At 41.1% G+C, this 16,683-nt stretch overlaps 1 protein-coding gene across 2 annotated transcripts in view; it reads right to left on the reverse strand.

The window, feature by feature from the left end:
• The window catches only part of LOC118814894 (ephrin type-B receptor 4a), a 70,175-nt gene that overhangs the window by 22,842 nt on the left and 30,650 nt on the right, over window positions 1–16,683 (reverse strand). For both annotated transcript variants that reach the window (XM_036580754.1, XM_036580755.1), the window contains exons 2-5: window positions 15,810–15,880; window positions 14,696–14,983; window positions 13,418–13,808; window positions 2,682–2,837 (exon numbers count right to left, since the gene is read on the reverse strand). In XM_036580754.1, coding sequence (XP_036436647.1) covers window positions 2,682–2,837; window positions 13,418–13,808; window positions 14,696–14,983; window positions 15,810–15,880 — 906 coding nt within the window. The remainder of the gene's footprint in view (window positions 1–2,681; window positions 2,838–13,417; window positions 13,809–14,695; window positions 14,984–15,809; window positions 15,881–16,683) is intronic.

The following is a 16,683-nucleotide window of genomic DNA, read 5'->3' on the forward strand; positions in this document are numbered from 1 at the left end:
AGCGAATGATACAAATGTTAAAAAAGCCAATGTGGTCTGAAGCAAAACCTACGCTACACGCCTTCGAAGGATGCAGCTCCTGAATCGGGCCACAGCTACTGTCACTAAAGTTTTGGGAACAAGCTACTTAGCAAACTTTGTCTGTCGCCCACTTGTGGGCCACATCCTTAGTTTGTTCTGGCCCAGTATACGGCTGGGTCCTCGGCCCAGATCTGGCCCACATACTGTAAAGTGAGTAGAATTAAAGGATATGGCCCCAATCTGGCCCAACTACATTGTTGGTGCACAACATTCATGCCAGTACTGTCCCACAAATGTAGACATGAGGCAAAATGGTATGAAGCTGTCCAGGATCTGGCCCTATTTTGACCCGACTACCTACCCGGTAGTCAGCCAACACTCACAAAGGTAAGTCAGAATCGGCCCAAAACTGTCTGCTATCTGGGAAGTTGTGACACGGTAAAAAAAGTGGTGAATGTTATTAAATAAATAATTTGGTACGAATTAATTGATCAGTGAGATCAAGTCACCTATTTTTGAATGTGTGGCAATCTGGATATTAGTTTTATTAATTATAATTAAGTTCATTTTTGATGCTATACAGCTTTTACACTTATTATATACCATTTATCATCACATATTTCCTAATTTTTACTGCTTTCCACCAATTGCTTTGAAAAACACTAAATATTGGCATCATATTAGAATTATATGTGCAGTCGTATGCTTAAGATTAGTTGATTTTCAGTAAAATAAAAACATCTTATGTATGGAATTAAGTATGGGATTTTCTGCAATTTGTAGTACACCATTTCTATTTATTTGCTGAGTTTAACAAATTGAGAAAAAAATAAATTATTCCAAATATGCATTACATTTTACCTCATTTTAAGTTATATTTTGTTTCCCAATATGTTAAATTGAGTAAATAAATGTCTATTGTGCATTAAAATGTGCAGAGGATGTGCTTTATTTATTAGTGTCTTATTTATTAGAAAATCAACAAATCATTAAATTTGACCACATGACTGAACCCATATATGGGTCTTATACTATTGAAAACAGTGATTCCAGACTTTTGGGCGATAGCGTGCAACAATTTAAACGTGAAAATAGGTGATTAAAGCACATCTACATTATTGCTGTCATATCTAAAGGCTTGTAAACTAATATTAAAACTCAAAACAAGCAGTATTAGTGGCAATAACCGTGTTTTCTGGTATATATTCAGTGTAGAACATTCGTACGAAGGTTCTTAAAACTCACCCAACCTCACAGCAGTAGCTATTAAAGAACACATTTGTGGGCGGGGCTTATATGATAGTTAGAAAGTAGTATGCGATAAAGTTTAAACGTCTTTTAAAACACACCTGCCTGGACTTAACTACCATCTACTGAACAGAAGTAAATTTAGAGTCGCCTCTATTTTGACTCGACCCCATTCAGTTCTATTGAAACTACTTCCTGCTGGCCTGGACCAATTAGAGCTGCCACTCATTCACACATCAAAACACGCTCGTCCACTCGGCTGTCCATCAAGCGGACAATGATGAGTGGAGCTCCAGTGGAGAGGAGCGTCAGCACTACAATACCCAGCATGCATCACAAAGGAGGAAGCACCTGGACGGACTAAAGACAGGAATGTGGGGAGAGAGAGAGAGAAGAACAGGTGGTGAAAGAGCAGAGACAGAGGTAGAAGGAAAGAGGGAATACAAAAGAGGAGGAGACACGAACGGTCAGACGGAAAGGAAACGGACAAGGAGGAATGCGGAGAGCAAGAAGAGAATAAAGGAGAGAGAGAGGGAAGAAAGGAGAAGTAAGAAGTAACAGGATGCGAATGTGTGAATGCAGCATTGAGGGAATTTAAAAAAAAAGAAGGTTTAAAGAAAGAAAAGGTCTCAAAGTTTACAGTTTAAAGAGGTGATAATAACAGAAACGCGTGTCTCTGCTGTTTGTGTGTTTATGGATTTGCATGCATATATAATTTAGCTGATGCTGAAGTGCTAATATATTTGCATTGATCATCCACAGCTCACATATTAGCGCATCTCTCATAGTCCAGACCTCAACATCACTGAATGTGTTTGATCACTTCAGAAAAGGATCAACCAACTTGACTGAACTTTGAAGGTCTGTCTGCAGATTTATTTGAGAAACTGATATATAGATATAGGTTCAGTTTATTAAGCTTTGTATATGTATACCACACACCACATTCTGGTCTTCAAACTACCTCACACTCACAAGATCCTGGCTACATTTCTGAACAAAATAAGAAGTTTTTGTTACTTTTTACTGTATTTATGTTTATTTATATTTTTTGTAATGATACAATGAGTGCCTAGGACTTTTGCACAGTGCTATATATCGTATAAAATATATACATACATACACACACACACACACACACACACACACACGTATATATTTATTTTACACACACACACACACACGCACACATTTTATATATATATATATATATATATATATATATATATATATATATATATATGTGTGTGTTCAGGTGTTATACATTTCTGTATATATGTATGTGCTGTTTGTTGTACAAATGTAAATAATATACATCCCTATAGCAAGTTATGTAATTAAGTGTGTGTGTGTGTGTGTGTGTGTGTGTGTGTGTGTGTGTGTGTGTGTGTGTGTGTGTGTATACCACTCACGTGTGCAGGGTGAATCCAGGCTGTCAGTGAGGGCCCGATGGTAACCAGGGCGACACACACAGGACGCTGCTCCTGTCTCTCCAGTGTGACTGGACTCTGGACATGGAGAACATGGACCAGAACCAGAACCCAGCTTAAACTGACCAGCAGGACAGGCTGGAGAGAGGGAGAGAGAGAGAGAGAGATAGAGAGAGGGAGAGCAATAGAGGGGTGGGGATGAAGGAAGACAGAGAGAGAGAGAGATGGATACAGGAAGAAATGGAGAGAGAGAGAGAGGGAGATGGGAGAGAGAGGTAGAGGAGGACAGAGGAAAAAAAAGAGTGAGAGAAGAAGATTAGAGTTAGTGTGGTACTTTTTTCTTTTTTTAAAACCTGAACTCGTTTAAAAACAGAGCACAGCTGATAGTCATACATGGGAAACACAGAGTGTGGTCTGCAGAATCGCACACACACACACACACACACACACACACACAGACAGCCGGCCAAAAACCCCATTATATAAAAGACAAACAGTAGTGGAGTATCCATTCATCAACGTCAACATATATAAACACTAAGAAATAGACGTGTGTGTGTGTGTGTGTGTGTGTGTCTGTGTGTGTGTGTGTGTGTGTACTCTCGTCTTTTTTAGAACACACACACACACACAGGAACATACACCACAGAATGTAATAGATTTTATAAAAAAAAAACACATCAATGCTCACCAGTGAAGCTTCATAGATACTAAAGCACAATGCTCACATATTTAGATATGAATATTAAAGCGATAGTTCAGCAACGCCCACCCCAAAAAAAAGATCCCAAATATCAAATATCCCCCCCAACCCCCCGAGCTGTGTAAATACAGGTTTAACTGAACACTGTTCAGCTCTGTTTTTAACTGTTTTACACAATAAACAATAAAATAAACATGGTTCTTTTTCTAATTATATAATAGTAAATACTAGATAGACACCGTGAATAAACAAAAATAAGTTTTCTTAACCATCTAATAAATGTAATCCAACAAGTAAATGGCATCTAGCCAAGCTGAGTGTGTGTTTTATTGTGATGCAGAACAGAGATTTAAAATTAAACTATATTAAAAATGTAATCTTTTAAATATCAGGACTTATAGGTGAGTTAGGTCTGACAGAGTTCGATCAGTACTCAGTATTGGCCGATACTAAAGGATCAGGTATCGGCATCGAAAGGGAAAAAGTGGTATCGGTGCATCTCTAACAGAGCTACGGGGACAATATCTTTTTATTTGATTATATTGATTAAAAATATCAAAGCTGATTTCCAGTCTGCGCTGCAGAAACAGGCTAAACAAAGCGTCTGCAGTGAAAACGTGTTGATGGTGCTTCACTGTTCAGCGTAAACTTGGGTTTTGCGTAAGTGTCGTCGCTCCGAGAGCAAAACTGGGTTTGAGGTAATGTAAGTTTTTCCACTGTCTGTGGTCTCTGGTGCCACATTATCATTAAACAAACACACACACACACTCCGAGCGCAGTGTAAGGTGTGATCGCTGTAGAACAGGAACACACACGTCCACAGAAAGCAGTGTGTGTGTGTGAGAGAGGAAAAACCAGAGCGTCAGGCATAATCTGCCCAGTCATGACATCATCATCACAATTCAACAAGCCTCTTCCTTTCCCAGCCAGTATAAATAGCCATTGCATACACACAAACACGCTGGTGTTGCTATATTTGTGAGGACTTTCGCCGTAAGCACGTAAAACGGCGCCTAAAACAGGGGTCGGCTACGCAAATGTTAAGAAGAGCAAAAATCAAACCACCTTCGGAGCCACATTTTATATCTGGGCTGTAAACATGTCTCAGTATGTTTTAATGTCCTAGCATAGGCTAAAAATGTGATATACACAAAAACGCAGACTTACTTTGCTCTGCTTTAAGCTTTAGCTCAGCTATAACTGCCTTTCTCGCATCTCTGGCAGGAAACTTTTCCACAAAAGTAGAACAGTTTCTTGTAAAATGTCTCAACGTTTGATTTTTTACGAGGCTGAAGTCGCTTCTCATTCGCCAGCTTCTTATTCAATTTTTCCCAGTCCACCTTAAATGGGACGGCAGAATGTAACTGGTCAGTGTCTACAAGTACTGACAATATACACCATACGTTCAGAAAAGCTTATCATATTGTGGCATAATTTATCACGATAATGATATACATCGTCATATCGCCCAGCCCTGATTATGTTCAGTATATTTCTGCTTTTTTATTTCTTTTTTTCAAAACCTTTGTGGTAAAAACAGCATGATTTCTTGAGAGATGAACAAAAATGTCCTCATTTATCAAAACTGACATGTTTTCCTGCCGTCATGAGGACGTTCGGTCCTCACACAGCGCTAAAGACAAGCACAGTGCACTCCTCCAGCACAGATTCATCACTCTGTCCGTATCACTCCGTCACACATGATGTGTTTTCAGCTAATGTTCTTTAACACACGCAGCTACTCAATCACACACACACACACACACACACACACACTCCTCCGCCCTCTCCCGAGGGCACCGCTACAGCTGTGTGTGTAGTTCACGCTCACATGATACACACTACCGTGAGAACGAACCACAGAAGAAGAAAAGAGAGGAAAAAAGTGTTTTCATCTGACCTTCCAATAGGAAGTGAACACATCTACTCATATGAACACACACACACGCGCACACACACACACGCACACACACACACACACATATATATATGAGGGGTTTATATCTCTGAGCTCAGAAATAAGTCAATGTCTGTTCTTTAGGACATAAGTGAAGACTATGATTCTTTAGGGAACAATTCAATGATTTGATTACAGTTCTTTAGGAACTGATTCATTTTGATTACGATTCTTTAAGAAATGATTCAAAGATCTGATTATATTTTCATAAGATGTGACTCAATAACTTCATTACACTCCTTTAGTACATAATTCAATTTACTTAGGATTCTTTAGTAAATGATTCAATGGTTTGTTTATGATTCTTTATGAAAATGATTCAGTGATTTGGTCACACCTCTTCATGATTCGATTATGATTCTTTAGGGCATGACCCAAATTCTTTAGAAAAACAGAAATCTATCTGATTACGATCTTTCAGGAAATGATTCAGCGCTTCAAGGAATCTCATATTTCATCACAATTCGAGTCAGTTCAGTTATTTCGGTATCATATGATTTTTTTTTTTTTTTAACACAAGACGTCCCACAAGACTGAATATAATAAATTATAATTGGGTCCAAAAATCAGTGCACTCCATCAGATCGATGCTTCATAATGAATCGATGCATTTTTACACTGCAAACGCACACACACACGCTCACACACGCGCGCGCACACACACGCGCGCACACACTGAGTGTCCAGAAACAGCTGGCTGTGAATGAAGCAGTGCTTACAGACGGACCTGCTGGACCACTTCAGACATTTTATGAGCCATATGACCCAAAACACACTCACACACACACACAGTAAAATCTGAAGACCCCCCAGCACCCCCCCACATCCACATTCACTCTACATACATTAACCTTTACCTTAAGAGCCGAAGCAATAAATACCAGCACACATTCTCACTCAGACACACAAATGAGTAATGAGTCTGAGCAGAGAGAGGAGTTCACATTACACTGACACATTTACCTTAATGAGAGAGAGAGAGAGAGAGAGAGAGAGAGAGAGGGGGAGAATAAGCAGAAACGGAGAGAGACAGAGAGACACAGAGAAAAAGAGAGGAGAGAGAGAAAGTGAGGGAGAATAGGCAGAAAGAGAGAAGATAGAGAGAGGAGACAGAATAAGCAGAGAGAGAGAGAGAGAGAGAGAGGAGAGAGCGAGAGAGAGAGAGAGACAGAAAGAGAGAGGAAAGGGGGAGAAGAGAGAAAGAGAGAAACAGGAGAGAGAAGAAAGAAAGAAAGTAAGAAAGAAAGAAAGAAAGAAAGAAAGAAAAAGAAAGAAAGAAAGGGATAAAGAGAGAGAGGGAGAATAAGCAGAAAGGGAGAGAGAGACAGAGAGATTCAGAGAAAAAGAGAGGAGAGAGAGAGGGAGAGAGAGAGAGACAGAGACAGTGAGACAGAGAAAAAGAGAGGAGAGATAGAGGGAGAGAGAGAGAGAGACAGTGAGGGAGAATAAGCAGAAAAAAAGAGAAGATAGAGAGAGGAGACAGAATAAGCAGAGAGAGAGTGAGAGAGGAGAGAGCGAGACAGAAAGAGAGAGGAAAGGGGGAGAAGAGAGAAGGAGAGAAACCGGAGAGAGAAGAAAGAAAGAAAGAAAGAAAGAGAAACAGGGAGAGAGAAAAAGAAAGAGTGTGAGCAGAACAGACAAAGAGAGAGTGAGAGAGCGAGAGGGAAGTGAGGAACATGAGCGAGGAGAGAGAGAAAGAGAAATAGAGAGAAAAGAAAGAAAGACAGAGAGATAGAAGAAGAGAAGGTGAGACAAACAGTGGGTGAAGAGGGGGGGATGTGACCCCACACCGACCTGTCCCCCCATTAGGAGGAGAGGGCGGGGCTCTCAGAGACAATGTAAGGCCGGTTCCTAAATGACCCGATCGGCGGCGCTGACCGCGCTGCATTGTGTGTGTGCAGTGAGTACGTGAGCAGGATAGGTGGAGAGAGAGAGAGAGAGTGTGTGTTGGTGTAATGAGGCAGTGTAGATGATGTAAAGATAAAGCAGTGATGTATTGTTAAACTGCTAAACACACACAGTCCAGTCCAGAAAGTCCCACCGCTGGAGTTCATCAGTCACGACTACCAAACCACACACACTCATTTAAATACGCACCAGAACTATGAAAATGAATTTCTTTAAATGAACCATTCCATTTCACACTTATAGTACAGTTACAAACAGAACATCACCAGCTGATGAACCACAGTCAGAACTGTTCACAGTCGTGGTGATAGGAACCAGGCGTCCACCTCTAAAAGCTCCCTCACAGAAAGTTACTACATGAAATGGTTATGAATTCACTGCCTGATGACTGAGACACTGTTTTATGATCGTTTAGAGAAGATTTTGGCTTTAAACTCCATTCATGGTGGAGGGATACATAACATGAAGGGTGTTGTGAGGCAAAACAGTCCCTAAAGAAAACATATTATTTCAGATTTATCACGATTTTACCATCAACATCAATAAGAAGAAAGTTAATCTGCTTTTCTCCTCTCCTTCTCTTTTTCTCTCTCTCACATCTGGAGCGGATTAACACGGGTTTCACTGTAACCCAAACACACTCTCTGATTTAACCGTCTTTCTGATTAAAGACACTCTGCTCTGTGTGTGTGTGTGTGTGTGTGTGTTGTGGGTTCACTTTTATGAAAACAGCTCTGATTCGTCTCTACGTCAAACAAACTATAAAGAAACAGATGCTGAGAGAAATACTCACACTCCCAGTGTGTGTGTGTGTGTGTGTGTCTGTGTGTGTGTGTGTGTGTGTGTGTGTCTGTGTGTAGTAAAGTCTTACGAGAAAGAAAAAATGTGTGTGTGTGGCTAATTATACGCATTAGCGGTGCTCACCCACCACACCCTCTCTCTCTCTATGTCTCTCTGTATGTCTCTTTGTCTCTCTCTCTGTGTCTCTCTGTATGTCTCTCGCCCTCTTCTCGGCCCATTGAACTGCCCTCTAAGCTCTCGACCTTTTGACCTTTCACCTGCGAACCTGACATCTTTTAAATCCGCCCACCATCGCTCGCTAATTCACACACACACACACACACACACACACACACACACACACACACACACACACACTTCATTACATAATTTGCTATACTGAAATATTTGTTATACAGAAATGTGTATAACACATAACATGATCTATGTGTATATATATATATATATATATATATATATATATATATATATATATATATATATATATATATATATATATATATATATTTACACACATTTAATTAGTCGTTTTTGAGCATTTCTATTGGTCCATTCATCGTAAAATATTCACACAATATAAAGAGCAGCTGAAGTTGGTTGCTAACCTGACTAAAACACTGTCCATTTCTCTTCTCTTTCATCTCTCTCTCTCTCCCCCTCTCTTCCTCTATCCTCTCTTTTCCCCTCTCTCTTTTTCTCCCCTCTCCTCCCCCTCTCTCTCTGCGCCCACGCCTAATTGGTCGGGTCATTAGGGTTTCTTTGTGCTGGACACATCCCAGCCCGCCGGTCACTCTATTGTGCCATTGTTCTGTGTGTGTGTGTGAGAGGTGAACAGCGGTGGGTGTGTATGAGTGAAAAGTGAATGAATGCTGAGTAAGTAAGTAAGTAAGTAAGCGGCATCTTTCACCCCGAAACCCAGGACGTTGTCGAGATACTTTTCCCGCTAATGTTCGGGATTTGAGTCGTTCACACGTGCAGCCCTGAATATTCAGTACTCATAGATACCATGAAAATCCTGGTAAGCAGGAGACGGAGACGCTCAGAGCATGAGCGGAAAACAGCTCCTTCATTTCGGGATCATGCAAAATATACAAAATATACTCCCAGCCCCTGTTTTTCTCATAAAAACTGAAACTGAGGTTTTTTTTTATTCTTATTTTTTTAAAAAGCTTGTTGTAAAAAACTGGAAATTAAGGTTCTGCTTTGCTGGCTGGGGTCAATTTTTGGTGCTTCTGTCCAGAATCATGCACAAAGTAGAGTCCTGATGTTTCACTCACAAAAAAAAACTCTTCTTTTTTTTTTAAATTAATTATATGTTTTTTTTATTCGTCCTTATTTTGTCTTATTTACTAAGCTACTACACTGTTGTAAGTATAATGGTGTAACTTCTTTTAATTTACTTCTATGATTATTGTCACTACAGCTACACTGTAAATGAGGGTCTCCCACGATGGACTCTGAGTTAAACAAAGGGATCATAAACTAAAAACCATAAAAAAATCATCACTGAAATGTTCAGCTTTGCCGGCTGTGATACAGTCGTGGTCTCACTTTATTTTCCATAGTCCCCTATAGATTCTCTACAGATGTTTAATTGTTAAAAAACTATCTGTTGAACCTCAGTAGATTGTAAACAGTGGTAAGGTTGGGGTTAGGATTTGGACCGTGTATATATATATATATATATATAGTTATTGAGGATTCTGTGCAATTCTCTGTTAAATTTCTTTGTCCTGACACTGAAAAATGTATAACTATTTAACTGTAAATTAAATAAACGGGGGGGGGTCTCTGACTTGTGTGTGTGTGTGTGTTCTCGCTCTCCAGGAGCTGCACTCCCGCAGACTACACAGCTGTTCCGTTTAACATGACAGATGAAAAGAGCCTTTAACATGACCCCCCCTCCCCCCCTACACACACACACACACACACACACACACACACACACCCCGTATATCTAAAGAGGATCATTTATCATTAGTTGGGTGGAGTAATCCTTCTGAAGCAGTAAAGATTTACACTGATCCGCTCTGCGGCAACATAACGTAAAACACCACACACACATCCAGATAACGAGTCAACACACTTCCTGTGATCGTACAGCCCCGTCAGAGCTTAGCAGAACCGGATCTGTTTTCACTTTTAGAAGTAGCTGTTCAATTTTTGCAGTACCAGTTGGGCCTGGTCGGGTCGAGTCGGGTCTTAAAGCTGTGGGTTCGGGCGTTAAATGTATAAGTACCTGTTGGCCCTGGTTGGGTTGGGTCAGGCCTTAAAGCCATGGGTTTGAGTTTCTTATTTATCAGTGCCAGTTAGGCCTGCTCGGGTTGAGTCGGGTCTTAAAGTCATGGGTTCAGGCTTTGAATTTATAAGTACCAGTTGGGTCTCCTCGGGTCGAGTCTTAAAGTTGGGTGGGTTCCAGGATCAAATTTATCAGCAGCAGCTGGGCCTGTTTGGGTCAGGTGAGGTCTTAAAGTCCTTAAAGTTGAGGGTTTGGGCTTTAAATTTATAAGCACCAGTCAGGCCTGCTCGGGTCTTGAAGTCGTGAGTTGTGCTGTATGTATGTGTATATATGGTGTGTGTGTGTGCGTGTGTGTGTGTGTGCGTGTGTGTGTGCGTGTGTGTGGCTGCTGAATCATGCAAAACTGAAATAAGTTATAATAATGAAGAAAAGCACAAAGAGCACAGCAGCAAAACACTGATGAAACCCAAAGAAATCCCCCCTTGTCTCTTTCTCTCTCTCTCCCTCTCTCTGTGTGTCTCTCTCTCTCTCTTTTTTCCTCTCCATTTCTCTTTTCCACAATCATCGCTTTCATTTTCATCTCACCCCCATTTTTCATCCTCTCCTCTGCTGTTTTCTCCTGGCGATTTGTTTTCTTTCCTTTGTTTCTTTTTTTGGGTCTCTCTCTCTCTCTTTTTTCTTTCTCTCTCTGTCCTCCTCTGTCTGCTCACAGTCTGACCTTGTTAGCCACTAGACCTCCATCTAACCTCTCACTACAGCTTCTACCCTTTCACTCCCTCACTCTCACACTCTCTCGCTCTTTTCATCCCTCTTATGTAGAGTCTCATTCAGGTTCACAGCCGTTTCACCCAGTTCACTCCCTGCCTCTCTCTCCCTCCCCCCTCTCTCTTTCCCTCTCCCTCTCTTCTTTCTTCTTTTCCTCTCCCTCTCTCATGTTTCCTTATCCTTATTTGCTTCTCTTATCACTCTCTTCTTTATTTTTTCCTCTCTCCTCTATACTGTTCCCTTTCTCTTCGTCTTTTCTTCTCCATCTCACTCTTTTCTTTTCTGCCACTTTTCTCTCTCTTTCACCCTATTTCTTTCTTTCTGACTCTTTTCGTATTCTTCTCCTGTCTTTTCTCTCTCCATCTCTTTCTTCTTTTTCTTTTCTTTTCTCATTTTCTCAAACCCTGTCTTTTTCCTCTCTCTCTTTCTCCTTCTGTCTCTTGCTCTCTTTTACTTCTCTATCTCACTCTCTCCTTTTTCTTTTTTTTTTTCGGCTTTCAGTATCTCCTTCACTCTCCCCTCTCTCTTTCTCCCTCTTTTTCTTATTTTCCCCTTTTTCTCTCTCTCTCTTTCTTCTTTTTCTTTTCTTCTTTCCTTTTTTTCTAATCCTGTCACTTTTTCATCTCTCTCTTTTTCCGTCTGTCTCTTGCTCTCTTTTACTTCTCCATCTCACTCTTTCTTTTGTTTTTCAATCTCTCTTGTTCACTCTCCCCTCTCTTTCTCTATTTTTCTTTTCCCCCTTACTTCTCTCTCTCTCTCTCTCTCCTCTACTTAACAGTGTGAAAGTTGCAGTTCCTGTCAGTGTGAATTTATGTTGTTCTGAAACTCTGACCCTCTCCACGGAGAACACCAGCATGTGTGTGTATATGTGTGTGTGTGTGTGTGTGTGTGTATATGTGTGTGTGTGTGTGCGCGTGTGTGTCCACAGAGGTGTAAAAAAAGATTTTGCAGATAAAAATTCTTCACACCAGATAAGTGAAGCTCTCCGGCTCTCCAGAGTGTGAGACAGCGTGAGTGTGTGTGTGTGTGTGTGTGTGTGTGTGTGTGGTATAATAGATGAGGTTGTATTAAAATTTCCTGACACTCTAATTTTCCATTTAACTACAGTCATCAATAAAGCTTTCTGCTTTTTCACCCCCCCTTAAACACACTCTCTCTCTTTCTATCCACCCGTCTTTTCTCTTTCCCTTCTCTCCTCCGCTCACTAATCACTCTCTCCTTGACACTCCTCTCTCTGTCTTCCCCCTCTTCCCCTCGCCCCTCTCTCCGCTCCTCCGACATTCTGTCCTCTTCCCTCCTTTTATCACACACTCTACTGCGCTTTCATTAATTCAGGCTTAATTCAATCTCATGCAAATTCTATGCTAATTTCACCACAAGCTGATTCGCTCATGTTGCGTCCGGTCCAGATCGGCCCAGTTTCGTTAGCTTCTTAATTCTCGCTCAGACTGATTCAGCTCGACTTGAACTGTCTGAAGCAACACAGTGCACACTCTTGCACACTCGGCACACACGTTCACTACGGCATGTTCACACGCGCACACACACACACACTTGCCACACCATTCGTTAATTAGTAGACATACTCCACCTACAAATAGCAATAGCTGATAGCAAGTGGGAGAAGCTTCAGTGTTGTTCTACATGGAAGGGAGCGAGTTGCTACCCCAGAAGGGGGTGGGGCTACTGAAGTTGGAAGGGTGGAGTTACTGCAAAGAACCAAGTTGGTATGCCAACTTGAGATGGTACTAGCGAAAGAAACTTACCTGCTACTATATGTAAGCAAGTACCTACCAAAAAAAGGGTGGGGCTTCTCGTAGGTAATGAGATGCAACACTAAAAGGGGGTGGGGCTACTGGAAGAAGCCTAGCTGCTGTCCCAAAAGTGGATGGTGCTACTGAAAGCAATCAAATTGCGACCCTAAAAGGGGGCAGAACTACTGAAAGCTGAAAGGAATGATGCTGTTACCCCAAAAGAGGGTGGAGCTATTGGTAAGGGTGGGGCTTCTGAGTTGCAACCCTAAAAACGGGTGGGGCTACTGCAAAAAAACAAATTTACTACCTAATAAGGGAGCTTGGTTATGGAAAAGAACATAGGTGCAACCCCTGAAGGGGCGGGGCAACTGCAAGAAACCAAACCTGCTCTCTAATAAGGAGGCGTTTCAAATGGAGGGAACCAAGCTGCGACCCAAAAAAGAACGGGGCTGCCGGAAGTACGACTACGTACCAGCTACTCATGGAAGGTTGTGTTTATACTGATAATCATGCAATTACATTTATTAAAAAACAGATCCGGCTCATTTAGGGTTCTCGACTGGGGATGAATTCTCTGCATCCACTTCTCACCTTTACACTCCAGCTCTCCGGCGCTGGCCTCGTATCCGGCTCTGCAGGTGCAGCTGGAGCTCGGCTGCTCCACCCACTGCCCGTCCTCACCGCAGAACATTTTCGGGGGTCGGGGGCGGGGCCCCGGCTGCTCTGCGTTCGGCACGCACGTGCCCACGGCCTCCTGCACCAGCGAGCGCGGCACAGTCTCCGGGAAAACGGAGAGAGAGCGAGTGACGGCCGGACATTTCTTAAAGAACACTCGCACAGACAACAGGGCCATGCAGGCACCCTGAGCCTGGAACGCCAAGTAAAAGCCTCGCTTCGTCAGAGGACCCAGACGCAGAGTCTTCACGTTAAACTTCTTCTCTCCACCTTTACGGAGCAGGAAATCCGCCGCTACTGTGTCCACCTGCATGGCAAAGATCAAAGGCCCTTAATCTGCAAGCTAATTATTAATCATTAGCCTTATTGTTCAGTTTCTACTATCAATTATTCAGTGCCTTCTATGAATTATTCAGTATCTACTATGAATTATTCAGTATCTACTATGAATAATTTAGTATCTACTAAGAATTATTCAGTATCTACTAAGAATTATTCAGTAACTACTATGAATTATTCAGTATCTATTATGAATTATTCAGTTTGATCTATGAATTATTCAGTATCTACTATGAATTATTCAGTAACTACTATGAATTATTCAGTATCTACTACGAATTATTCAGTAACTACTATGAATTATTCAGTATCTACTATAAATTATTCAGTATCATCTATGAATTATTCAGTATCATCTATGAATTATTCAGTATCTACTATGAATTGTTCAGTATCTACTATGAATTATTCAGTAACTACTATGAATTATTCAGTATCTACTATGAATTATTCAGTATCTACTATGAATTATTCAGTAACTACTATGAATTATTCAGTATCTACTACGAATTATTCAGTAACTACTATGAATTATTCAGTATCATCTATGAATTATTCAGTATCTACTATGAATTGTTCAGTATCTACTATGAATTATTCAGTAACTACTATGAATTATTCAATATCTACTACGAATTATTCAGTATCTATTATGAATTATTCAGTAATTACTATGAATTATTCAGTAATTACTATGAATTATTCAGTAACTACTATGAATTATTCAGTATCTACTACGAATTATTCAGTATCTACTCTTCTTCAGTGATTGTTAGTGTTCTGTTAAGCTTGTTGAACTTAACGACAGTAGCTACAGACGTATAGCTGTATAAGTCTATGTGTGCGTATATGTACCTTGACGTAAGGGTTCTCCATCCATGGGGGGTGCGATGCTGTGGCATCGTCCGTGTCGCTCTGGTAGTAGAACAGGTTGAACGTCTCCTTGCAGGACCGATGGTGCGTGCTGCGTGACGAACACTCGATCATGGTGAAGCGAAGCTCCACGTAAACCTGCGAGGCTCCGCGCCGCTCGATCAGCTTACTGCGCAGCCATTGGCTGGAGGAGCCGTCCGTCTGGCAGATCTGATAGGTCCGAACGCTGTTATTCTCTTCATCCAAACCGCTCACCTCCTCCCACTGGGACTGAGAGGGAGAGAGAGAGAGAGTGGGATTGGTCAGATTGGATGTCCAATTGTAAGGAAAGACGCTGACCAACAGTGCTGGACAGATGAATTAAAGGGCCCATATCATGGGAAATGAAGTATGTATGTAAACATTACATTTTCAAAATGAACCGTTCACTTCCCAGCCCAAATATGGAAACTCATCATGGTTGTGATGCCACAAAAACCAATATATTTGCATAAAAACAGCTTTATGCAAAAGTTTGGGCACCCTTGGGCAAGTGAAAGTAAGTTAACACAAACTCCTGCACATTTACTGCACTGTTTATTCCCTGAATTTTGAGGACAACATTTTGAAGAAATATAATAAAGCTTTTATTATTTTATGTTTATATTTCAACTTTTTCTGATGTTAAACTCAGAAAAATAACAGAAATTGTGCATTTAAATCTGATGAAAAATCAACAAAACTTCATTTTGCCAGGGTGTATGTGGAAACTACATGAACTCATCTTGGTTGTGATGTCACAGAAGCCAACACATATACATATATACACACATCCACGTCTTCAGCCTACAGCAGTCTAGCCCCGGCCACTCACACAGAAGTTATAAGAAGTGTTTCAGCTTTTAAATGAGGGCAGCCAATCAGAGCAGACGTCATTTACATATATCAGTCTTAAAGGCACAGTGATGTCGAATTTTAAGGCATGAAATAAAGAGAGGCTGGAAAACAGTCTGTAAAAAAAGAATTAAATCTGCCATCCGTCACAGATCTATAGAGCATTTAACACAGACAGACAGACGCACTGGGGTGATTGTGGAGTGTGTGTTGTGTGTCGTACCTCGGATTTTGTTCTGGAGTAGGTGGTCCACTTCAGATCGGACGTTTCTGTCTTCGTGTTCATTAAAACCTCTGTTAGAAACACAGAGAGAGAGAGAGAGAGAGAGAGAGAGAGAGAGAGATGAGTGCGGAGACTGACATTTTGCTATATACACAATAGGCTACATTAAAACCGCTGTCACACGGATTATTGTTAAGGGGCAGGGGGGTCAGAGCGCACATTCTGTTGCAGTGCATGCTGGGGATTGTAGTGTAGTGCACTGGGAACCTAATAAAGACTAATATTAATAGAAAATTATAATAATTTCGCGAGGATCGTGCTACAGGCCTGACATGGCCGGCGGGTCTTGTGTTTGACACATGAGGTATGGAGCCTGCCTGCCTCCCATAAGCCCCGCCCCCCAACCAATGACAGAACAAACACACTGCTGTACTACATTTAACTTATCAAATTCTGTATTTCTAAATACTTCACAAAATGTAATGTTATTAAATGTCATTTTTTTGTCTTTTTGTCTTTTCCGGCTTCCATTGGCTCCCTAAAGACAAAACATCTGGGCACCTCTGCTTTATATTCATGATGTCTATGTTTTCTGATGTGTTTCCTCCCCTGAAAAGTGATATTCGTCACCAGATGTCCACCTCTAACAGCTGCCTGATGACTGAGGCACCGTTTTATGATAGTTTTGAGGAGATGTTGGCTTTAAACTCCATTCATGGTGGTGAGTAAAAACTTTGAGCCTCTACAGCGAATCATTTCACCCCAAACCACCCTGAATGATTCTGGCAGCAACAACTAAACTATGCAGAAATTTGGAAAGAATGGTGGAATTCCCCTTTAAATGTTGCTGGGCAGGTATGTGGATAAATGTGAC

The sequence above is a fragment of the Colossoma macropomum genome, unplaced genomic scaffold, assembly GCF_904425465.1.
Source record: "Colossoma macropomum unplaced genomic scaffold, Colossoma_macropomum, whole genome shotgun sequence".
Classification (NCBI taxonomy): Eukaryota; Metazoa; Chordata; class Actinopteri; order Characiformes; family Serrasalmidae; genus Colossoma; species Colossoma macropomum.